Source organism: Euprymna scolopes, chromosome 32, assembly GCF_053919585.1.
Source record: "Euprymna scolopes isolate OS-2025 chromosome 32, ASM5391958v1, whole genome shotgun sequence".
NCBI lineage: Eukaryota > Metazoa > Mollusca > Cephalopoda > Sepiida > Sepiolidae > Euprymna > Euprymna scolopes.
The window spans coordinates 72,671,409-72,699,170 of NC_136513.1; the positions used below are offsets into that span (position 1 = coordinate 72,671,409).

General features: G+C 33.2%; 2 protein-coding genes across 3 annotated transcripts in view; both read left to right on the forward strand.

The window, feature by feature from the left end:
- LOC145256436 (dynein regulatory complex subunit 7-like) overlaps positions 1 to 27,762 on the forward strand; it is a 284,758-nt gene that overhangs the window by 63,093 nt on the left and 193,903 nt on the right. The window lies entirely within an intron of this gene.
- Positions 7,467 to 9,023, forward strand: LOC145256435 (required for meiotic nuclear division protein 1 homolog). Its single transcript, XM_080115339.1, has one exon. It carries the CDS (start codon positions 7,718 to 7,720, stop codon positions 8,957 to 8,959), a length of 1,242 nt encoding a protein of 413 aa, XP_079971465.1. The 5' UTR covers positions 7,467 to 7,717; the 3' UTR covers positions 8,960 to 9,023.

Here is a 27,762-nt window from a genome sequence, read left to right on the forward strand (position 1 = left end):
TAACAAAAAAAAACAAAAAACAAACAAACAAAAAAAAAAAAACAAGCATATTTTCATAAGAATGCAGTATTTATAAAGTACCGGAAAAATGTTTAGCAATGAAATAAAAATATTTTTGCAAGAAGAAAAAAAATATTTATTATGAATTATTAAAAAAAAAAAAATTTATTATGAATTATTAAAAAAAAAATATATATATTATGAATTATTAAAAAAAAAAATTTATTATGAATTATTAAAAAAAAAATTATTATGAATTATTAAAAAAGAAATTTATTATGAATTATTAAAAAAAAAATATATATATTATGAATTATTAAAAAAAAAAATTTATTATGAATTATTAAAAAAAAAATTATTATGAATTATTAAAAAAGAAAATTATTATGAATTATTAAAAAAAAAGAAAGTTATTATGAATTATTAAAAAAAAATATTTATTATGAATTATTAAAAAATATATATATATTATGAATTATTAAAAAAAAAAAAATTATTATGAATTATTAAAAAAAAAATATATATTATGAATTATTAAAAAAAAAATTATTATGAATTATTAAAAAAAAAATATATATTATGAATTATTAAAAAAAAAAATTATTATGAATTATTAAAAAAAAAAAATTTATTATGAATTATTAAAAAAAAATATATATATTATGAATTATTAAAAAAAAAAAAATTTATTATGAATTATTAAAAAAAAAATATATATATTATGAATTATTAAAAAATATATATATATTATGAATTATTAAAAAAAAAAAATTATTATGAATTATTAAAAAAAAAAAATATATTATGAATTATTAAAAAAAAAATATAAAAAGATCATTTAAAGAATTTTGAGTGCTGTGTATCATTATCTTATTGAGGGTGCCAATGGATTACAAAAGACATAACGATAGATCGGCTTTAGCATAATGGCGTCTTTATTTAACATTTGTAAACCAAGCAAAAACGTATACCGGTAAGGGACACAACTGGAGACGGCGAAAACTCTTGTTAGTCCCTCATGCAACATGCTGGATCAGTTTCACATATAAATTTAACAAACGAGCTACTACTATTTCCATGGCAGGTGCTCATCTGAACTCCAATCTCTGGTCCCCCCACGCCAATCTTTCACGAAAAACACCCGTCTAGCTGAATCCACTGTGAAAAATTTCCCCCACTTTATATCTGTGCCTAAATCAAAACGCAGATTGCATGAGCAAAGCTTCTTTCTTAGAACTGCACGCCTGTGGAACTCTGTTCCGTCTGCCTGCTTCCCACCGGACTACAACTTGGATATCTTCAAGTCCAATGTAAACAAATTCCTAATGAACCGCCCCCTTAAGTAAACACTTCATCAAATCTCCACACTAACGTAATGTACTTGCAATAACCCTTATCCCTGAGTGGCTTCCGGGCCTTGATAAGTGGTGATCACTGTGTAAAAAAAAAAAAAAAAAAAAAAACTTCCACGACATTATGGTGTTTTAGAGCAATTAACAACAAAAAAGTTTTTTTCTCTGAGAGATAAATACTGTGTGTTTAATTTTTGTTTGTGGGAATTACTTTTATAAGCACATGGTTTTACGACCGAGCAAATCGGACTTAGGGTTAATGGTAAAAATATAGTGAACATCCCTAACAAATTAGAATGGCCCTGAAATATATAAAAAACAACACGTACTCTAAATTCTAAAATGTTTTTTTTTTTTCAGTCCAAATGTTAAAGATGCTTAAACGTTGTCACCTAAAAAGGTAGAATCTTATTTTGAAGAGATGACTTAGTTGAGTGTGTAAATTTATAAATTTATCGTCGTCATCTCTTCTGCCTCTTGTTTTTATTTTTACAGTAAAACAAATTCTAATAACTGACCAAATCTTTATAATTAGGATAACATTAACATTCTTTTATAGGGGAAAGACACAGAATAGTCAACAAATGTAACCCCTACAGGGTACAGCTCAGGTGCATAAGCTTGTGGTTGAGATGGACCTGTAGCCAATACCTGTGGCGTCACCCGTGTGTTTGTCTAGTGGTCGAATTCGTCTTTGTCGTCGTCGTCGGTCGGTCGCTCTCTGGTTCTGTTTTCAAATCAGCTTCCAAACGTCACCTGGGCCATCAGAGAAATATCTTGCATTCACAACGTCGTTTCCAATCAAAGAAAAGAAAGTCGAAACTTAATTGGCTTTCCTTAACATAGAATTGATTATTGTCTTCGACTTTACAAATAATAGTTACACACTGGCCTAGTCATGCAACTTAGGGGGCTGGCAGTTTCTTTCCTTTACCAAGTTCTCCGTTCTTCATTTACCGTCAGTTCACGGGAAGGGATCAGCTGCCAGAGCAAAAAAAAAAACCACCAATTAGCCAAGTGCCTTGTTTTTATCAAATCAATAATTCCTCCTTCCACCTCTTTGGAGTTATTCTTTCTTTTTTCCTTTCCTCTCCCTCTCTTCTTTTATCCTATTAATTTGTACTCCCTTTCCCTTTTCTTCTTTTGAATTTCCTCCCTCTCTCTGTTTCCCTAATTTCTACTCCTCCTCTCGGCTTTATCTATACCAATTTTAAACCCTCATTGCACTGAGGTGTTAACTTATCATCAAATTAGGAGTTATTAGTCACCCCAGGTCGAACAATGCCTGGCGGCAACCCCTCTATCTATATAAAAGCCTCTCTATCTATATAAAAGCCTCTCTATCTATATAAAAGTCTCTCTATCTATATAAAAGCCAAGTACGTCCAAGGATGGAGTACTGCTGCCATATCTGGGCAGGAGCTGCTAAAAACAGCCTATCCTGCCTTGACAGAGTACAAAATAGACTTTGTGGCTTAGTGGGGGATGCCCTTTTCTCTACCCTGCAACCTCTCTCCCACAGAAGAGACGTTGCGAGCCTATCGTTGTTATATCGTTATTTCCATGGCAGGTGCTTGTCTGAACTCCAATCTCTGGTCCCCCCTCACCAATCTTTCACGAAAAACACCCGTCTAGCTGAATCCACCGTGAAAAATTTCCCCCACTCTATATCTGTGCCTAAATCGAAACGTGGATTCCATGAACAAAGCGTCTTTCTTAGAACTGCATGCCTGTGGAACTCTGTTCCGTCTGCCTGCTTCTCACCGGACTACAACTTGGATGTCTTCAAGTCCAACGTTAACAAATTCCTAATGAACCGCCCCCTTAAGTAAACACTTCATCAAATCTCCACACTAACATAATGTACTTGCAATAACCCTTATCCCTGAGTGGCTTCCGGGCCTTGATAAGTGGTGATCACTGTGTAAAAAAAAACAAAAAAACCCTCATCCCCGATTCCCACCCCAAGCTGTCAGCTTAAGATATCTGGGTTTCTTTCATATCACTCAACAGAGGATTTAAAAACAACCTTTTCGTTGTTAACAGATATATAACAGCAATGAGATAAAACAATTATCATTTGTTTTTTTCTTTCTGACAAAATCTCATAGACATTTCTGTTTAAACAACATCAAACCATCATCATCATCATCATCATCATCATCATCATTAGAATTCAGCCGTGCGAATTTCTCTGAATTCGTGTCGACTAGCAAGGTCACTCGGCATCGCCCGGTCCCCATCGGGTCACACAAAGCCACTTTCCATGTTAAGAACGGTTTTCTAAATAAAAACATTATTATTCAAAAACTCATTCTTAACAGGATGGGGAACTTTCTTAAGTATTCTATTCCTACACCGTCTTCTTATTTTGCATACCAATCGTCAACTATTTGTAATTATTTATTAAATAATTCAAATAGCATTTTGTACACTAACACTAAAATAATACATTCCGGCTTGTTTTAAAATGAAAATTAATCTTTAGTCGTGTCACAATTTTTAATCAATTACAATTAAAACATTTGAAAAAATATATTTAGTAAGGTGTACTTGTCTAATATACTCCTTCTCTGCTACATGCTGTTTTATGTTTGCAAAAATATATGCAGATTATTACAGAGTTTTACAGTAGTTTGAAAATGTAAAATAAAAACAAACCAAAAAAATACCAAATTTCAAGTTAAATATTTACAAATTTTAAAAGAATCGAAATCGGAATCGATAATTGTATCAGAATCAGAAAAAAGTTTGGGATCGTCCCATCACTAATATATATATATATATATATATACACACGCACACACAAGGGTGTGATAAAATGCCACCTAAAGGCAATGAATATGAATACGAAAAATTGAACTAGCAGTAGACCAAATGTTACTGGCGCAAAGAAAAGAAGGAAATAGAGGCAAAAAATAAAGGCCAGGTCTGAACAAAAACATTACCAAAGGCACAAACCCTGGTAACTATTATGCACTACTTATGGGGAAACTTATCACAATGAGCGTGGAATGCTACAACACTGTAGAATAAAACACTGAGACCCTGACTAGTCATCTTCAACTATGAAGGACTGCGTGATGATGATAATGATGATAATGATTATATATATATATATATATATATATATAATTATTTAACACAATAATTATTAAATACCTACAGACACTAGTGTTTCATCCTTTCAGGAATCTTCATTGAAGGATGTCACGATTAACACCAATTTATAGATTCAAACTCGGCGACAGAAGCCATCCCTGGCTTCATTAGCAAGGACCATATCCATTCCGCTACCGTTAATCGTAAGAAATGCTGTTGAATTTTAAACATTTATTTCATTAAATGTTTTTGACATCAGTCAGAGTGATCTAATCATTATATGATGATCTGTGCATAAGCGCTAAATTGATCTACTTTTTAATTCAACCGAAAGTGCTCAACGATAAAAAACGAGTTTCTTAAAGGGGATGACATAATTATTTACTATAATAATTATTAAATACTTACAGACAGTAGTGTTTCACCCTTTTGGGAATCTTCAATGCAGGATGTCACGATTAACACCAGTCGATAGATTCGAGCCTGGCAACAGAAGCCATCTCTGGCTTCATTAGCAAGGACCTTATCCATTCGGCTACCGTTAATCGTGAGAAATGCTGTTGAATTTTAAACATTTATTTTATTAAATGTTTTTAACGTCAGTCAGAGTGATCTAATCGGTATATGACGATCTGTGATATATATATATATATATATATATATATATATATATATATATATATATATATATATATGTATACACACACACTGATGAACACTGACTAGTCGCCCAGCGAAACAGTACTGTATGTGGATGACTATATATATATATATATATATATATATATATATCATTCAACCACAGTAGTGGTTGAATATATGCTTAAGTCCGAAATTGAATGAATCGAGACACATTCAAACCCCCACCACTAATTCCGTTCGCAACCAAATTTCAAACAGGTAATATAGTTGGATAGAACACCTCATTAGCTACATTTTGAAAGAAAAATTTCGAAAATTGGTTCAGTAGAAAAAAAGTTACAACAAAATATGTGGGTTCACAAACAGGAGAGTAAGTACATAAGTGACTAACGCTTTTTTTTTTATTTTGCATAACTTTTTTTGTATATAAATATTTTTTACTGCAATCTTGCCAATATGACATGTTAGCGTAACGGTTAGAGTACCGGGGGTTGGTGGAAAGATTTTAGGTTCAATCCCGTGTATCGTTTTTTTATATAATTAAAAAAACGAACTTTTTTTTTGTAATAACTAATTTTTTTTAACTCTCCTTATGATTTTATAGCAAAAAATGGTGAATTTATCGATTAAAAATATTAGTGAATTCTATGATATACATATTCTTTGAATGAACTCAAATTTTTCGTTATCACATTTGATGAAAAATGTAGTCCCATTTTGGCAATGCGTCTGACCAATGATGCTTTCGAACCCGCGACCAGCACTGCGATGTCATCAGCATCAGCCTGGGCAGAAATATTCCTATTTTAAAACTCCTTTAAAAGAGGATTCAGCATACAGTTCCATAGTAAAGGTGATAAAATCCCACCATGGGGGTTTCATTTAACTACTTCCCTTTTAACAGTTGCCCTCAGTAGTTCTATTTGAACTGTTCTGTGCCTCACCATATACTCAATCCATCGGATGAGTACTGGTGGCACATTGAGTTCTCGTAGCGACTTGAACATACTACTGAAGGGTATGTTGTCAAAAGCTCCAACGATATCTAAAAAGACACCGGGTGCCATCTTCTTTTTTGTTAGTTTACGCTCTATACAGATCACGAATTCATAAACCGCAGTCTCGGTAGAGACCCTGGCTCGGAACTACTGTGATTGAATGATAAATATTGCATAAATGTGTGTTTGAGAGCTAATTTTTTTGACAATCATTAATAAATATTATAAATTTATATATTAATACAATAGCAATGCCTGGAAAAATCATGGATTATATGGAAAAATGCGCGCATGAAAAGTAATATTCTTAAGATTTTATTAAACCTGGAAAAGTAAAGGACAAGAAATTCCACCTGGAAAAGTAAAAAACAAGATATTCTAGTAAAGTAAAAAATAAGAATTTTTTAGACTTAAAATATTGCAGCTAAAAATAAAATTTTAATATTGATAAATATTTTATTTATTATTTGCATATGTTGTTGTTTATTGTTGAGTTAGAAAGAATTAAATGATCCTAATTATGATATAATAAAATTATTAATTTTTATGTAAATTATAAAATTATTAATTCGATCTACTAACTAACTAACTAATGAATTAATTTTATTCAAACAATTTTCACTACATAAATATATGCAAATAATAGGGGGGAAATAAGTTCAATCCAGCGACTGACACCGTTTCTAACTTTATTTTTTATTTTTAGCTGCAATATTTTAAGTCTAAAAAATTCTTATTTTTTACTTTACTAGAATATCTTGTTTTTTACTTTTCCAGGTGGAATTTCTTGTCCTTTACTTTTCCAGGTTTAATCTTAAGAATATTACTTTTTCATGCGCGCATTTTTCCATATAATATATATATATATATATATATATATATATATATATATATATATATATATATATATATATATATATATATATATATATATATATATATATATGCACACACACACACCCACACACATACGCACACACACAAAATAAAAATAACGGTGAAAATGAGCAAATTAATTAGCAAAACACAACAACAACAACAACAACAACAACAACGACAAAACAAAATAAAAAAGCTATAAAGTTTTTATTTGTCTATAGTGGCATATATTGTAGGGAGCAAAGAAATGTCTGTTCACATTACATTTAAATTTATTACTTATAAAGTCGATAGGACGTATTACGAAATTTTGAAATATAAATTCCATAATTTAAATCCCATAATAAATTTAATAATATTACAAAATGGAAATTTTTAATGACAATTTTCTTTCGTTGAATTATCTTTATAAAATGCAAATATTCTCTTACAAAGAATTAATTACGATAAAAATCATAGAGGCGGGGGGGGGGCGTAACTGAAGGAACAAAAATTAAATTAAAATGATTCTCGGAGTAATACCGGGTCTGCATCTGCAATCTTATTTACTGTTGCTAGGGAAAATAATACAAAGGAAGGAATCTGTTAAGTTCCTAGCAACAGACATTTTGATTTTCAACCAATCAAATTGCACGTAGTCATTAAGTCCGTACCATAAATTAAAGATTCCAGACACGTGCATTTCTGAATGTCAGGGGGAAAGTTTACATCTGTGTTATTCATAAAAAAGAGAAATAAGTAAAAATGAATATTTCAGTTGGCAGAAGCAGCTTCCAGAATGCTTGGAAATTATTTAGATGTCTATCAAATCCTTGCTTTGCCGATATGATGTGCGGAGGAGGAAATACGCTCACGGCTCGTTCTCTGTCGACACCTGTATTTTCTTCTATGACCACGTCTTCTCGTTTGTTTCAGCTAGAATTATTTTCTTTCGACCCCAAAAGTCGTTTCGTGTTCAAAACTGAAGGTAAATATTTGAATTCGCTTTCGTCGGTTGTTTGTAGTCGTTTTTATACAAGCCAAGTGCAAGGCGGTTCACGACCCGATTCGTTGAAAAACTCGTACAAACATTCTTCAGCTCTGAGTGCTAAAATTAGGAAGAAGGTACCTGTACCACGACCGGACAACGAATCCGGTAAAGCGGAGGTTGTTGCGTATGCCATTTCCGAAGAAATCGATCTGGAGAAGTTGGATACATTTTTAGCTGACCAGAAACTGTATCATAAAGAACCGCTACCGACCGACGTCGAGGACGCGATATACACCAAGGCTGTCTACGAAGTGGACCGGCACTGCAGGGAGGTTTTCTTTTTCCGCGAGGGTGTCGTCGTCTTCTGGGATATGAGCCCCCTGGAAAGGAAGGAGATCCTGCAGCAGGTTCGAAAGTTCTGCGACGCCCCCTACGAATTGTCTCTAACCATGAGCGAAAACGAAAGCCTGAATTTCTGTTACACCGACAACCCGTATACGAGGATTAACGGTTACGAGATCCAGCTTAGTAGTGGGACGCCTGAGGCTCACGTACTAGAAAAATATGCGTTTTCCAACTCTTTGGGTTTGTCTGTCAAGTTGTCCCTGTGGGAGGAATCCCTCACCCGGTTCATCGACTCTATTGAACCGTTAAGTGATGACATGAGATGCGGCCGTAAGATACGGATCACACGGAAGAATCTGTTGAGAAAAAGCGGCGAGCTATTCACCTTACGGCACTTGGTTAACCTGAGTTCCGATCTGCTGGACACGCCAGACTTTTACTGGGACAGGGAAAACCTGGAACCACTCTATCAGAAAACTATAAACTATCTGAATGTGGCCAAGCGTACACGAGTCATGAATGAAAAACTGAAACACTGTTGCGAGCTTATCGAACTTCTGTCCGATCACATGAATGACAAACATCACACACGTTTGGAAGTAATGATCATTGTGTTGATTATGGTCGAAGTCATGTTTGAAATTATTCACTATATTGAAAAATATTCTTGATTATTCTATCGACAGCGTTGATCCAGATGTAGCTATATTATTTTTGATAAATAATTTAGACCTATGCTTTTATTGTTTATTATTTTAGAATTAATCGGTGAAATTTACTTTTAACGGTCCTGGTCCTGTTATACTCGTTCTGAGCACATTACTTTTTTATAATTTAAAATTCGTATTGCCACCCGGACTTGGGGCTAGTGATATGGATTAAGGATTAAGGAAGGCTATATATATATATATATATATATATATATATATATATATATATATATATATGTATATATATATATATATAAATAAATAAACTATTTTGGATCAACTAGAGAGGAGTTTCATTCAAGCTGAAATATTATGCATGGTTTGTTTTTATATTAGTTTTTTTACATATCCAATATTTTTTCATTTTTTTTATTTGGCAATTTATAACTACAATAAATTGCGGTTTCACTTTATGCCTTAACTAGCAAATTCTAGCATTGCTGCAAATATAATTTGCTGATTTCTTTATGTCCTGAGAAGAATAATAATAGCATTCTTTGAAACTCGGCGGAATAAGGACTTTGTAAATTGTGTTTTGGAATGTTCAGTGGAACAATAAATTTTGATTGTAAAGTTCAACTTAGTATTAATTTTCTTTCTCTTATATATATATATATATATATATATATATATATATATGTATCCATGGCAAATCTTACAAGGAGATATATTTTCTTTATCGGTTTTCAGTATTTATTTCGGTACTAATGCACTTATTGATTCGTGCTGAAATAACATTTAGAAAGCCATTCTTAACATGGGGAGGGTGTTTTGTACTTATTTTGTATTTTAACCTTACAATTAAATAAAAACAGATCATAAAACTTTAAACTTGAAAATACTATAAAAAAAAAACAAGTGGATTAATAAGTGCACTAGCACCTTTTATTTCAATAGTGCACAATACATGAGTAAAGCTAGGTGGTAAGTTATGAAAATGTACATGGCAATTAAGATGTACAGAATTTTTCATGTTACATAGTCCCCATAAGAATCAAATTCGGAAAATTTTGTATAGCTTTATTGCTACATTTTCATAACTGACTATGTGTGTGTGTGCTCACTTCAACATTTTCTGCCACACTTAGATTCGATTTTGGAGAAAAGCTACAATGCTACCTAAGTTACTGATCGCTTTAAGTGTGAAAATGCTAATCACATGTAAACATTTGGTCATCCCATTTGCTATACTCTTTCTTTTATTACTACAGCCCACTGTGCACACGTATGCCCTTCATTATACCGAGGAAGACAGGTTGAAAATTTTGTTTTATGGAAGAGGTTTTTTTTACTTTTTTATTTTTTTTTTATATACATCTATATTATATAAATGTAAGAAGGAAATGGGGGGGGGGATGCTGCAATTTTATAATGGATACGATCTTTTTCTTTTTAATTTTTTGTAAGCTGACATTTTCATAATCTAAATATCGGCAGAGCAAGACTTTTTCCTCTTTTTTTATTGTTAGTATTTCGATTAACTCCAGTTACCAAACTTGCTCTTTTTTTTCCCCTCTGTTTACACAAAAAGAAAAAAGGTACTTATGCACTTTTATTACCGTGCTGAAATAATAGCGTTATTTAGAAAACCATTCTTAACATTGGGAGGATGTTTTCTAACTATTCTCTACTTTCACCACACACACACACACACACACACACACACACACACACACACACACACACAAATGATCTGGTATCTAACTCTGCCGTCGTGGGGAGGCAAAGTAAATAGGTACTTTCATTTCACTATCTATATATTTATAAAAGTGAAAAATGTTTGTACATTTCCATACCAAACTATTGTCAATTTTCAGTCTAGAGACTCGAGATTTGACATAAGGAGTACTGAGATTCGGGAAAATCTTAATCGGTTTTCGGCCAGAAATTTGGCTGTTAAGGGGCCAAAGTTCGATTTGACTTTTGAAAACTCTATCAAACTCCTCTGCCAATTTTGGGTCAAAACACTTGAAGTTTTAAATGTAGGTTACTTGGAAATAGATCAAACTTTTACATTTAATTTGAGCTTCAAAAAGTAAATGTTAAGAGGTTAAAATTGGGGTCAAAGTTAAAAAAAATTTGATCTCTGCGATCTCTACCAAATTACTCAACCAATTTCTGGTCTAAACATTTGAAATTTTACATAAAGTGTATTCAGAGATAGGGCAAGTTTTTTAATTGGTTTGAGTCTAAAATTTGAGCTGCCAAGGGGTCAAAGTTCAAAAGATTTGACCTTTGTGATATCTAGCAAACTATGCAGCCAATTTTAGGTCTAAACATTTGAAATTTATACATAATGGATATTCAGACATGCAGCAAGCATTTTAATCAGTTTTGGGGTGAAAATTTAGCTGCCAAAAGGTCAAAGTTGAAAGACTTGACCTTTGCAGATTCTACCAAATTCCTCCGCCAATTTTGGGTTTAAACGAAGACTTCAAATTTTAGATGTAGGTAACTTGGACATGAGTAAAACTTTATATTTTGATTTGAGACCAAAATGATAAATGTTAAGGGGGTTAACATTGGGGTTAAAGTTTAAAAAATTTGACCTGCGGTTTTTACAAAATTACTTGGACAAATTTTGGTCTAAGCATTTTAAAATGGCGCAGTAACAAAAGTGCATAAGCACCAAAAAAATTGAGTGGCAGGTGCAGAATCACATTACCCCCCCCCCAAAAAAAAACCACCCGATTTTATTTTCTATGATTTAAGTTAAAATTAGATTTTATTTGGATTGATTCTAAAATCAAATTTTTATCTTGAACACTTTTTAGTTTAATGTTCTTGATCAGTCTTAAGTATATTAAAAAAGTCAATGTTGAGCAAGAAAAGAAATATATGCTCTTCCTTAACACTACCACTAAGCTTGAGTCCGAGTGACAATATAAATAATTAAAATAAAAAGTTGATTACTGCTTACTCTAGTGTCCTTCCAAATTGCCAAAACACCCCAATTCACAATGATGATGTAGTATTAATTTGGTAAAAGCCTCTTACAGATCTGCAAAACCAAATGTGGAATCGATATAATTGGTGTTCTTCAGCCTGAGTTGACATATCACCCAGACTTAGGATTAGTGATTGGGTCAATCAAGGTACTAATTATATCAATTGCACATTTGCTATCCTGGCGGCATGATGGTCTTTTATTAAGTTAATTCTACTGCCGCTATTGAATCTATAGTTTTTGGCAATATGGACATTAAAGTAAACATTTGCCAACATGTTTTATCAGGAAATACATTAGCTCATTTGGTATGGTTACATTTTTAGGCACTGTTAAAGCTCAATTTCGCCACGTTACCATGTTCTTATTATGTTTTTACTTGCACTAAGTTTTAAAAATAAAATGAGGTTGCATTAAAACTAAACAAAAGAAAATGGCAACTTTATAAAGTTGCTCTTGTTTCCCATTTTGTGTTTCAGATAATTTGTTTTTAAACGTTTATTGGTAAATTTTTACCTGGTTTCCACCTTAACATTTTTTTTTAAAATGACGACTTTTTGAGTATGCTGAAAACGAATATCGCATTTAAATTTTCTGCAAATAAGTAGTTTTCCAGATATTAAGCAATGTCATTTGTTGTTACTGGTGGCCATCTAAGTACGTACGCTTGCGCATAGTTTCTTGGAGGTTGTGTTTACATGCAAGAGTGCACACTTAGGTGTACCAAGATGGCCACCAACAATGACATTGCTTAATATCTGGAAAACTACTTTTTTGCGGAAAATTTAAATGTGATAATCGTCTTCAACATACCCAAAAACCAATGAAAGTCGTCATTTTAAAGGAAAATGTTCAGGTGGAAATCAGGTAAAAATTTACCACTTTATTTTGCAAATATTCCAAATTATGCTGAAAAATTAATATTTTTCAGTAACTTAAAAATAAACAAATTCTGTTTTTACCTCTCCCCCAACTAATCAAAAAAAAACAAAACAAAAAAATCCAAACTTTTACGCCAGACAAAACGTATTATAACTTTGGCATAAGGGGCAATTATGTGAAGTCGTGCCTATAGGGCTACTACTTGGCAAGATATCTGTTTGCAATTACATTTAAATTTCTGCACATTGAAAGTCAGGCGAGCAGAAGAGGGAAGAAAGTCTAAAATCTAACAGTTTGACAGAAGAAACTATTAGAGTAAAAGGGTTTCTGGCATCTAGGGACGTTTACACTAACTCTTAAGTTTGGATGGCCACACCTTGCCATTTTTTTCTTAGAGACTGGAGTAATTCTATAAAAATATTCCAAAATTAATAGAACCCACTTTTTAGAAGCATGGAGAAAATGAAATTCAAAACATGATCAGATATGTGCGATATTTCTTATTTTTTAAATAAACATTCATTTATTTAAAGTTTCTAATTTTCGGCTTATAACAAAGCCCTCATCAGGATTTCTTTTCTTTTCTTACTTGCCATGGTGTAGTTTGGCACAGTCTCTTTGTCGAAGATAGGTGTTGTATCGTCCAGTCCAGTTGGTAAACACACACACAAAAAAAAAAAAAAAATTCCTGATGAGGCTTTATTATAAGCAAAAAAAATTAGAAACTTTAAATTCCCCCCCCCCCCAAAAAAAATATCGCATGTCTGATTTCATCGTTATGTTTTGAATTCCAAACTTATCTGAATTAATCAATGTTTTGTTTGATATATTTGACTTTATTATTCTTTGTAAATTTACTTTCAGCTGGAACTTAATTACGAAATCTTGTAAGCGTAGAGTTAACTTCCCTTTACCTTCAACCAACATGGCGACTTAAACACTTGAAGAAGGTTGGAGGTTACATCAACTCAAACATTGTGCAAATAACACTCCAAATGAGAAGATTAGTCCGATTAATCCAAATAACTCATCTCATAAAGTCAGAACTTTAACTACAAAATGAAACTAATTTAAATAACCTTAATACTTTTGTCTTTTTGTTTTCTGTGTTTTATTTTTACTTTATAAAAATACTAATTTTTGTACTTAAATCTCTAAATACTATTCTAATTATAGGTAGAGTTTACTTTTTCATATAACTGTCACAAACAATCTATTGTTTAATTAATATTCCGGATCAAACTGCATAAAAATGTAAATGTTAAATTCAATTAAAAAGAAAAAAAAAAAATGCTCTACCATAACCCTATTACTAATCATCTGGATAAGAAAATGAATGAATGTTATGATAATTGTTATTGTAATAATAGAAAAATGAATAAATAAGTTTTAATTTGAATAACTGTATTCACATAAACTCTAGAATCGAGTTATCATTCTTGAAATTTTTTTTATTTTTAGGAAAAAAAGTTGTTTAATGTTCAAAAGCTCTCCACTATAGCTAGTCCAATAGCACTTCAAGCCAAAAACGAAACTATCATTTAAAAATTATTTTTATTTAGTTTGAGATTTTAACCATTGAGCATAAGTCACGCGAAGTGAAATATTAATGTAGTATTATAGCAAACCCCACTCGCCCCCATGGTTCACTAGATTGTGCAGCTGCTATTGCACAAAGACAGCATGCACTCTGCTGGTTTGTACGTCATAAGTCAAATATAAATAGGCAAAAATAATGCTTCTAACATAGACTTTTATCATACACATATATATATATAATATATAATATATAATATATATATATATATATATATATATATAAGTTGTGCAGCTGCTATTGCACAAAAACAGCATGCATTCTGCTGGTTTGTATGTCATAAGTCAAATATAAATAAGCAAAAATCTGTAGATGCTAGAAATCATTGTACAACAGAAATAGCGACAGCCAAAAGAAAGCATGCTGAAATAATCAAGAAACGCATAGAATTGCAAAAAATAAGAACTCATGATTTCTGGAAAATCTATAATAGTGTAGTGAATAAAGGGCAGTCAGTAATTCCTCCACTATCCAACAACTGGAGTTGAATGCACGGCAACCGATAAGGCGGAACTGCTTGCCTGGTCATTTGCCTCCAACTCCACTTTAGAGCCAACAAACTACTCCTTCCCAAATGTCCCTATGCCGATTGAAGCCACGCTAGATGATGTAAAAATCACCCCTTCTTATATCCGCGATATCATAAAAGGCATGTGCACCTGATCTCATCCCTGCTATAGTAATTAAGAAATGCTCAGCTGAGCTAGCCCCTATACTGCTCTACAATAAATGCCTTGCTGAATCTTGCTTCCCTAATAGCTGGAAGATTGCATCTGTGGTACAAGTGTACAAGAATACTGGTGAAAGGACTGATAGGCATACATCCAAGCAGTATAACATTAATAAAAGAGTGCCTTATGGATCGATCCTTAGACCACTATTATTCCTGATATTCATAAACCACCTCCCAGATAATATTGTGTCTGAGATGGGTATATTTACTGATGATAAAAAGCCCTATAACATACATGAGGGAAGAATGGATGTACATAAATCTAAAACTATGGCAGAATCGTGAGAAAATGACCTCCAGACCATGGTGGAATGGGGCCGCAAATGGATGGTAATATTTAATGCTAGAAAGATTAAGCTGCTTTCCTTTAACAATTATAAGACGCTTCTCTAACCGCCTCTATATCCATGACAAATAATGCCCTACCTGAGAATTCTTCCTTCAAACTCCTCGGCCTAACATTTGCGAGCAATATGGAACAAATACATTGAGGACATTGCAAAAGCTGCCGCAAAGATAGGTTCCCTCTATCCAGCTAGAAAACCATTCACACCTGAGAGTATCCTGTACCTCTACAAGGCCACTATTCGCCCATGCATGGAGTATTGTTGCCACATCTGGGCTGGTGGATCTACCACTAGTCTCTCCCTCTTGGATAGGGTTCAAAAAAGAGTTTTCAATCTAATAGGTCCCACTTTGTCAACTAAGCTCCAACCACTGTCCCATCGTCACAATGTTCATCTTTGTGCCTGTTTTATAAATATTTTTATGGAATGTAATCTGATGAACTCCTTGCACTTGTGTCCCCTCGATGTACATATCCCTAACAAACATGTTTAGCAGCAAAATCTCACCCCTTAACTGTTGAGGTTCCTAAATGCCAGAAAGCTTTCTATTCTAATAGTTTCTTCCTTCGAACAGCTAGAGTTTGGAATTCCTTTCTTTCTTCCCTGACTGTACTGATATGCAGAAGTTTAAATGTAACATAAACAAATATCTTATTAATCTTTCCTAGACGCGATCCCAAATAGTAGCCCTTTACGTCCGAGTGACGATATGCTTTGTAAGGGGTGAACATGAGTAAAAAAAACTTGCTGATTGTAAAATATCCTTAAATATATTTTAATTCGTGCAGATTTCATATTTAATGTTACAGACCCAATTCTCTATGGAATATTATATATTAGGTTTGCAAAAATGTTTTTTTATCAGATATATATATATATATTTTTTTTTTTTTTTTACACAGTGATCACCACTTATCAAGGCCCGGAAGCCACTCAGGGATAAGGGTTATTGCAAGTACATTACGTTAGTGTGGAGATTTGATGAAGTGTTTACTTAAGGGGGCGGTTCATTAGGAATTTGTTAACATTGGACTTGAACACATCCAAGTTGTAGTCCGGTGGGAAGCAGGCAGACGGAACAGTTCCACAGGCGTGCAGTTCTAAGAAAGCTTTGTTCATGGAATCCACGTTTTAGGCACAGATAAAGAGTGGGGGAAATTTTTCACAGTGGATTCGGCTAGACGGGTGTTTTTCGTGAAAGATTGGCGAGGGGGGACCAGAGATTGGAGTTCAGACGAGCACCTGTCATGGAAATAACGATAAAACAAGGATAGGCTCGCAAGTCTCTTCTGTGGGAGAGGGGTTGCAGGGTAGATATATATACACACACGTCAAAAATGACATTTTTTGCACCAACCTAATACACAGTACTGATTTCTAAAGTTAAAAAAAATGACTTGGGTGCTATGTTTCCTACTGTTCGAGGTAACCCAACAGATAGATAAAAAAGATTTAAATTAAACGACTTTTCGCTATGATTGAATTTGTGCATGTGTAAAACTTATAGAAGTACATCTGCAGGCTAAAATGAACATTTTGCATTTCAACTTGTCAACATATTTTTGTACCTGTTAGTCATCAACACAAATATTGTACTCGTTGTAAACCATCTTTTTTTTGCCAGTGGAAGGAATTGAATCCTTGATATTTCATCAACCATCATTTTCATTAGCAGTTTGGTAACTGATATGAAAAAAAAAAGTTCGTGCCAACTTTCGATCACTCCATATTTCAATCATTTCCACTTGATTACAATGAAGGTTATCATGTTAATAACAAACAAGTTTTCATTTTTTTTTCACACACACACACACGCACACACACGCACGCACGCACGCACGCACGCACGCACGCACACACACACACACACACACACACACACACACACTATAGGTAGGTGTTCTGTTGAATAAGCACATAGTAGCTGATAGACGTTCTGTATATGGAGGTGGTGGCTCAAGTGGCAGAGTTATCTGCTTCGCATAGAAGTGACTCGTGTTTAGAACTTTTGAAGTTTGAATATATCCTATCAAAGAACTCAAAACAGAGCAAAGCTCGAATCTAGGATTTCCAGGTTATAGTTTGTGTGAGCTGCACTGTTACGATGATTGAAAAACATAACTTAATAACTATATATAAATATAACTTAATGTCGGTGTATGTATGTTTGTGTGTTCCCTACAGAAAGGTTAGAGTATCTACTTAAAAATCTAAAAGGGTATTCTTATGCAGTAGAACCCCGGGATACGGTGACCCTAGGATACAGTTTTTTTTCAGGTTACGATGTGGAATATGTTTTTCCGGCTCTTGGTTATGACATTTGCCCAGTCTTATGTTGTTGCTTATGTTATTTGATTATATACATGTGTATTATACATTGTACTGTATTTTGTTACTAATTTTTAATGCCGTATCCTGGGGTTCTACTTTATAAAGTTTCTTGGGGAAGGCAAATGAAGATGGTACTGAATCGTTAAGTACACTCATAAGTAGGGCTAGAACAACAGCATATTCTTTTCATTGTTTTGACTCTCGAGTGTGTATCCATTGATATATTATATGCTTTTATGTGATATGATTCTCGGTTGATTAACTGTGTCGGGTATATACCCGAGAGTCAAAAAACTGAAAAAAATATGCTCTTATCATAGTCCTAGTTATTACTATTTCTTGTTAATTTCAGTGTTATATGACTATAGTAGTTTAAGAGTTCATCGTTAAAACCCCAAAAAACATACACTGTTTTATTTATATAGAAGAAATAATCTTTTGAAAAAGAAAAACAAAAAAACGGCATATTTAAAATAAAATTCAAAAACAAAAACAAATTGCAAGTAAAAACGTTACTGAAGGGAGGAAATTTCTACAATTGATTTTCAACAAAAAATGATAAACAAAAATGAAGATTAAGAGACTTTGAAACAACAATAATAAAAAAAACTGTAATAAACCGCAAGGATATTAATGAAGAAAAACTCAAGGCACAATATTAACAATTGTTCTTGAATATTGAATTAATACAAGGAAATAATTGTTATTTCTAACAATTTTTTCTTTTGAATATTTTCTAAAAACGTCCAGCAAAGTTAAAAAAAAAAAACCAAGTGAAGCATTCATCGTTCCCCGAGTGAGTACACAGTGAACGAGGCATAAAAAAATGACTTAGTTCAGCATTGCCCCCTCACCATTTAGCCCCAAAAGTCCTCAGATGATGACAAATCCTGGTGAAAATGAATAAACGATGCAGTTTTAGGCCTTAACATATGTAAATTTGAGTTCTGCACCATGCAAAAAAAGAAATGACTAAGTCCATTTCCCCCCTCCATTTAGCCCTAAAAGTCCCCAAGACTTTAACATATTTAAATTTGAGTTCAGCACCATGCAAAACTGCTAAATAGACATACCCAGAAAATTTTGGACAAATATGGTAAAATAATCCCAAAAATGGAGTGTTTTTATTAGCCCTAAAAGAGACCCTAGAGAACACCCAAAGGTTATCGCAGGATTATCCTGGAAAATCCGTTGTTACTTTTTTACTCCTATCATGTTTAATGTTTGTGCAAAATTTAAAAAAATTCCAAGGCATAGTTATTGAGAAAAGTGCGGATAGACAAACGGACAAGGGTGAATTTACAGGTCCACCCTCCTTTTGTTGGGGGACCAAAAAAAAAAAAAAAAACACAGATTGCAAGTAAAAGCATGAGTGGTCTCAGCAATAACAAGCACAATTTCTATCACACGAGCCACCTGACATTAAGTTGTAAAGTTCTGCTGGGGGATGCTACACAAGAGTGTGTAAATATCTCCACTGGACCATCTGTAAAAAGTTGAATATCCAATGTAGCATCAAGTCCTGGGAACATATACCAGAAAGAACAGTTGGAAACAAATGATACACCATCTACTATGACTATGCAATTCCTACAGTTATGTACCTAGAAAATGGACCTGTTAAACCTGACATTGGACAAGAAGTTTTTACACCGCTCTGTTTGAGTATAAGTTCAAGTTATGCATGGAGTTTCCAGCCCAGCACAGATATAGCATTGTTTTTCCGATGATATGTGACCATTTTATGAATGTTACACATCATTTATGTCCTGAAGAGGTAAACAAGTTTTTGAAAATAGATATTTAACGGGAATATGAGTTGTCCACTTTTTGTTTTCCCAAGAAAACAATTTCCTGGCAAATTTTCAACATGATAATGTGTGTGCGTGTGTGTGTGTGTTATAGCAAGCTTGTTTTATCTGCTAGAACTTTGCTAGTTGAGACTTTCATCTTGTGTTGGAATCATCTTAGTGGTAGAGGCTCAATCTTGACAGAGAAAGTTGTTAGTTTTTGTCATTCATTGAATGATATAAACTGACTCAACAGTATATAAAAAATATATATTTATTGTTAACATAACACATAAGTTGAATATTGAATGCAGCAGCAAACCTAGGAACACATACTAGAAAGAACAGTCAGAAATAAATCAAACACCATCCACTATAACTATGCAATTCCTATAGCTACATACCTAGAAAATAAACCTGTTAAACCTGACATGGTGGTATGGAACAAGAGAGTTATAATTGAACCACAACTCATTTTCATTTATCTTTTTTACATGTTGGCATGTATTGGACTACTCTTAGAAATTGACTTCTAAACCAATCTATTTCTGGCAAGGTCTTTATTTATCCCTCTTTCTGTCAACTGACTCTGCTACCTTAACTGTTCTGCACCAGTTAACCTAAGCACTCATCCATTTTTTTCAATGTGACCAAACCAACAAAGTCTCCTATTCTGCACACATCTTGCTGTATTGTCGAAATTTAATTTTTCTCTGTTGTCATTAAACCTAAGCCTTTCTTAAAGACTGATATTGCACATCATATGATATCATTTTATTGTTTCTTTTTATGCAACATGTATTGTCATCCCTCATTGCCAAGGATTCACTTTCACCCATCGTCACACTGCACATAACATGTCTGATCTGACATAGTCATATGGAATAAGTCAGAGAGAGTAGCAACCTTGGTTGAAGTGAGTGTCCCTAATGATGGAGGTCTGAACAGAGCTGAAAGGGAGAAACAGACCAAATATCAAGGTCTCGTGTATGATATGAAAAGAAACTGGAATCTTGGGGATATATCAATCATAACAGTTATTATAGGTGCCACAGGGCTTATGAAGAAGAACCTGAAATTCTATCTAACTAATATACCTGGTGAACCAAGTGCAAAAGAGATCCAGACAATTGCACTTAAGGGAAGAATGAGGATGCTAAAAAGAGCTCTCGGTTGGTTTCAATAAAAAGCAAGGCAATGTTCACAGCTGGTTTGGCTGCCCCATACCTAACGTTACAATCTTCAAAGGAAGAAAATTAAAGAAGAAAAAAAAAGTCTGATAGACTTTTCCCTTTATTGGAAGGGTAATGCTTTACTCATTAATAAACTTTTTTGCACATCTTTATGCAATTCTTTGCATTATTCTTGAACTCTACAAGATCTTTCAAGTAGCACCGGTTAGATATTAGATATCCCACATTGTGATGCTGCATTCTCTCTCCTTTCCACATTTGTAGATGGTCACAACTCTGGCTATAACAGTTTTTAATTGACTTATTCTTATGCTTAGGCGATGGAATCACTTACACCACACCCACAGCGCCTTCTTTTTTTTTTTTTTTTTTAATTTAAAACTCGAAAGCCGCCAAAAGTTTACTTGAGGATAAGGGTTATTGAGTGTACGCTGGCCGGTGAAACAATACTGTGATAATTGGCGATGATTAAAATTGGGTAGGCTCAACAAAAATTTGTTTACATTAGATATGAAAACTATCATATTATAGTAATCCAGGAAGCAACCCCATAACATTGTGATTCACAGATGTGCTGCTTTAGGAAAGAACCTTTGCTCATCGAATTTTCGTTTAGTTTTAGGCACAGGTAGAGAACAGTGGAAATAGTTGACAGTGGTAGTAGCTAGATGAGTGTTTGTTGCAAATGTTTTTGGAGGGGATAGATTGAAGTTTAGTCGAGCAACTGTCATGAAAATAACAGAAAATTTTTTAATGGCTTTTGTGTAAAGAAGGAGGTAGTAGAAAGAAGAAAACGACATTGCCCACTAGATTTCGAAGTCAGTTTTGTATCCAGTCAAGGTAGTAAAAGATGCTCTGAACAGCGCCTCCCCAAGATGTTGCAACAGTAATCTGTCTTAGGATTGCGTGTGAGATATCTTCTGGAGTGGTAACAATTTCTCCTGTGACCTTGGCAACGGATTTGATCAGGAGAGGGGACTTTGGAAAAGGTTAATTTTGGGCTTAGTAATGGCGAAGTAAAAATTGAATAAATTATTTTTCCATTTTATTTTATTTTTTAAATCAGAAAATCGTCTCGTGTTTAGTTTACATAGTTTAATGCTTACAAAACAAGGGAGGCAACTTACCCCGATTTGTTGTATTTTGTAACAATTGATTTGAAACGTTTTTCTATTTCAAAAAAAAAAAAAAAAAAATAAATAAATAAATAAATAAAATAATAAAAAATGATTATCAACCTTTTTATTTAGAAAAACGAGACTTGTTTGTGGGTGTGAGTAGATTTGGACAATTGATTTTAATTGATTGAACAGCAAAAAAAAAAAAAAAAAAAAAAAAAAGAAAAAAACACTAAACAAAGATTAAGAAACAATGAAACAATAAAATATATAAAAAACAAAAACAATTAGGAAACGTAAACAATATTAACGAACAAAAATCCTGAGGATATCAATTTTGTTCTCGCTTATGATGAAAATATTGGGTGCTTGTACAGCATGAGACACAAGTGAAAATCGCATTTCAAGTATATGAGCAAATCTTCAGTTACAAGATTCTCTCTTTGATAATTGTAAAATCTTTTGGTCATTCCAAACATATCATATTGGATCTAAAGGGCAACAGTTATCTGTGTGTTTGCATGTCCATCTAAAAAAAAAAAAAAATAAAAAAAATAACCCTACAAAACAAACATCTACAAAGTTAGTATATTTTTAACCAACATGGGTGAATAATATGTAAAATTAAAAAAAAAAAAAAAAAAATATTCGTTCTTGAGTGCCAACTGGGCTCGGTTTCGTTGATGGTGGTGGGGAAGCAAGGTTTTCGTCATTTTATTTACTAAAAAGAAAATTTCAATTCATTTTTTGAGCAATCTATTGTATAAAATTGAATTGTTTTATGTATATGACCAGTTTAAGAAAAATGGATCGAGTGAAGGAGGAAGAGTGAATTGAAAAGCGGGAGGAAGAAAATGAGAAAGAGAAAGTTACTAAAAATACGTATGTTACACTTTTGCACTGGCCAACATCGGGTAGCCCTCTGCTAATCTATTATGTAAAGTGCAGTTGTCTGCGTGTGTCCCAAACTGCAAAACAAACAGTCACAAAGATGGCATATTATCGACCCGTGTTGTCCTGGATGAATAATATATAACATTTAGGAAAAAAATATTCGTTCTTTGACCCTAAACCGGCACAGATTTAATCGGAATTAGGATAGGTTTTTATTTTTTCTTTTTTTAGCGGTATATTAAAGGGAAGCAACTCTAATATTTTATAAAGAAATTATTTCCCTTATCCCGACTTATTCCTCAACAGAAAGTTGTCTTAAAAAAAAAATTCTTCTCAGTTTGTTCAAACTGGGGATAACATATCCTACCTGATGACAAACAATCACCCGCTATCTCAGATATTCCAACTGAGAGATCTTTTGAAGATTTTGACCGTCCAGTGCAGTTGTTTGGATCTCTATTGTACTTGGTCCGCTGGGTATATTTGCCAAGTAGTTTTTGAAATTCTTTTTCATGAGTCCAGTTGCTCTTATAATAACTGGAAAGATAAAGATCTTCCTAAAATTCCAGTTTCTTTTCATGTCATACATAAGACTTTGGTATTTCGTTATCTTTTCAATGTGTGTGTGTGTGTGTGTGTGTGTGTGTGTGTGTGTGTGTGTGTGTCCAAAGATAGGAATACGCTGGGTGGAGGAGAAAACGGGGAAGGAAGAAAGAGAGAAAGAAAGACCGATAGAGATATATATAAAAAGAACTTTTAATAGAAATATATTACACTTTTGCCCAAGGCAATGTCGGGTAATCCTGCTAGTTTATATTGAAAACCAAAAAATAAAACCTAAAATTGGTTTAAAGTAAAAAAAAAAAAAAAAAAAAAAAATGGAAATCGCTTCAGACAAGGCATGAAACCAGTTGAGTTCACAAGAAGAAAAATGATTATCATAAAGACACGAGATGCGTTTTGATCTTAGTCTTGAACAGAACAAGGCTATAAGTAGGAGGAAAACAATCAGCAGAAAGAAATTTCTACAGGTTGCAGTTGGTGGAAATAAGCTGCTAAATAGGAAACTGTATTATAATGAAGTATAAAAACAGTGAATTAGTTAAGACTAGTGGACCAACTAGTTAAATAAGCTGGAACAAAGGAAGCAGGGAATAAGTCAGACAATCCTGTAACTCTGTTGCCAAAAATTGTTGTGACGTACATTTAAGTATCCATTTCTTTTCTTCCTTTATATTATAAGAGCCACAGTGATGAGACGGACATCATAAGTGGAGAGTTGCATTCAAATTTCTGCATATTAGTATAGTCAGAAGAAAACAGAGCAGGAAAGGAATTCATTAGTCACAGCCAAACCTGACATATGAAAGCCCGAATCATAGCAATTATGATCCTCCCTACACTCAAAAAAAATAAATAAATAAATAAAAAAAGAAGAATACACAACCATCACCACCAATCTTATGCTTGTAGCAGTTATATGTTATATGTTGATGAATTATTATTTTTTTTTTTTGCATAAATCTAGGCTTGCGCGCAGAATGTTTGATCAATACATTATTCAATCAGAACACTTTGCCTCAGTGGTATTTTCGAAATATCAGCTTTGTGGGTGCATCTTGTGTAGTTTCTGACTTTCAGCTGGAAACACACACACACACACACACACACACACACACACACACACACACACACACACACACACTGTCTTTATATAATAGATAAATTATTTATTAAAATAAAAGCATACAATAGTACCAGCAATAACTTTTAACATCTTATTAAAAAATAATTTAATTACGAAATTAAATTCACCAGAATGCATTTCGATTTCTTTGATAAACAAGTCAGACATTTTAAATTTTTGTAAATAATTGAAAAAAATAATCCAAATATACATCACCACGTGACTCCGAAAAATTTAAAATATTTTGGAAAGCATTTAAACTGTCAAATAGAAAGACATTTTTAACTTAAAATTCTTAGCAGATTTCATGCATTAAAAAACTTCATGTTTTCAACACTATTTACGTACATTGAGGTTCGATACCGTAAAAATTAATTTCAACCTTCAAAATCAATACGGTTTCGAAATTTGAACTTAATTTTTACGATTAAAAAAACGACATAGTTTAAAAAGGTATAAAACATTCTAGAATAAAAACAGAAAAAAAAAAAGTTTAGTCTAAGGGAGTGTACTCATATTATAAAAATGCAAGAGTTAGTTCCCTTGAGTTTATAAACATTGATTTATACAGTCTGTGAGCACACTTACAGTAATTTAAATAGTTACAGGCGCACTCTACACGAAATAGGGTTAATGGAACGACGAATCTTTTTAAGAAAATAGCATAGTTATTGTTTGTGGACACTTACCTCTCGTATCTGGACAGATGTTGCAGGAATTCTACGAAGCGCACCTGCAAAACCTCTGAACTCACAGTTTGAGAACCACTTGTATATTTTAACTAGCAAAAGTACCCGTCGTTGACTGGGTTCAAAAACATCCTACAAAAATAGACTCTGATCTATGAAAGTATGATAGGTTATGAAAAGGAAGGGTTGTAATGAGATAGCTTCGAATTTGGGGGTATCAAAACCAAAGCAAAATATGATGAAAGTAAAAATAAAATAGATAAACCCCATAATTTATTATACCATACCTGTTCACACTGAAACACTTATCACAATATTCTGTGGATCTATATTTAAAAAACCTTGTTAAACTTTGTGACATATTTCTATTCTATAGAGGTTAAGCGCAAACGAACACTCCATAATTTTATTATACCACATTTCTTCAAACTGAAACATAATTATCAAAGTATACTTACGCAGATAGATATGAAAAGTTGTAAGAATTTCTCTTACTCGTTTTTGCCTTTGGCAGAATGAAAGAGACACTCAGAAAAGTAACAAAGGCTCACCTTAAATTCCAAGAATATTTTATTTACAAGAAAGGTAAAATGAGTCCATATTTGCAAAAGAGTGCACCTCTTTAGCTTCGGCCAAATGGCGGGTAGTTTATGCCTCGAAAGGTGTAGGCAGTTTTCTTCTGTGAAGATGCTGGTTGAATTCGGCCGCTCGTAGAAGTGGTTGAGGGTTCTTCGAAATCCTTCCAGACTGGTCAAATAAGAACAACGCACATTGCGATCGAGGTTCCATAATAAAGGATGCCCTCCTGCGGGCAATGATGATGAATGCAATTAGTCCATAAACATTTTTGCCTCAGGCTTGTATCCGCATTTAAGTGAGCGGAGATAACAAATAGAATAGAACCCTGCCTTATAGTACATTTGGCACGGAGCGAGACACCACGTGTCTGTTTTGCTCGACACGGAATGGAAATCTGTTTGAAGAAAAACAATATTCCCGCCAATTCCTGAATCCTCCGCAGCAACTGAAACAATGCAATTTCATTGGTCAAAATTATCGCGTGATTGGAACAATCTAGCAGTTATCGCCCTTGCATTCTGAAATTTCTAACAGTCTTTATTAAAGTTTGTGTCTATTTCCATTCTATGGAGGCCAGGCGCAAACGATTTTTATTATACCATTCCTATTTAAGTTAAAACATACTTATCAAAGTATTCTTATGTACATCTATATCAAAAACACTTGTAAAGGTTTTTTTTTAATTTAAAATTTTTTATTTCCATACTTTGTGGACCAGGCGCGAACGAAGACCCCACAATTTTAATGAACCACTGTTCTGCCAGATCAAACATATCCATTCCTTTGTCTCGATACATCTATCATTATATGTAATCAGTTTTTTAAAATAGTCAACCATATAGGAGCCTATTCGTGACCAGACACACACACATACACGCATAGACATTCAGCTTTATTGCAGAATATACATACTAAAATATTGTTTCGTTTTGAGATTTAGTTATGTTTTTTTTAAATTAATTTTTAACTTTTCTAATTAACCGCAAATTTTAATTGTTTCACCAAGTAAATAATCTCTTACTAAATGCCTCTCTTACACTCGGCCTGTTTATTAACAACGGTTATAAAATGATAATTAAAAAAGAACAGAATGAAAAGATAGGAATAATCTATCTATCTATCTATCTATCTATCTATCTATCTATCTATCTATCTATCTATCTATCAAAGTGAACGTGTGTGTGTGTGTGTGTGTGTGTGTACATTTCTCTACGCAAGAACTCTGTCAATTTTAAGTCTACAGACTCGAAATTTGATATACAGGGTACTGAGATTTGGGAAAATCTTTGGGATCGGTTTTCGGCCAGAAATTTGGCTGTTAAGGGGTCAGAGTTCAACGATTTTACCTTTGAGATCTCTACCAAACTCTTCCGACAATTTTGGTTTTAAACACTTGAAATTTTAGATATAGGTTCCTTGCACATGGACTTAACTTAATACGTTGATTTGAGCCCAAAACAATAAATTTTAAGGGGTTATAATAGAAGTCAAAGTTAAAAAAAATTGACCGCTTTTTTTTTTTTTTTTCTTGCTCAACATACACCTCCAAACATCCGGCAACGCTGGGCTGAAATGCTAGTTTATATATAAAAGTGAACGTGTCTGTGTGTGTACATTTCCCTACGCAATAACTCTGTCAATTTAAGTCTACAGACTCGAAATTTGATATACAGGGTACAAGGATTTGGAAAAATCTTTGTGATCAGTTTTCAGCCAGAAATTTGGCTGTTAAGGGGTCAAAGTTTAACGATTTGACTTTTGAGAACTCTACCAAACTCCTCCGACAATTTTGGGTCTAAACACTTGAAATTTTAGATATAGGTTCCTTGGACATGGATCTAACTTAATACGTTGATTTGAGCCCAAAACAATAAATTTTAAGGGGTCATAATAGGGGTCAAATTTGAAAAAAATTGACTGCTTTTTTTTTTGCCCAACATACACCTCCAAACACCTGGGCAACGCCGGGATGAAATC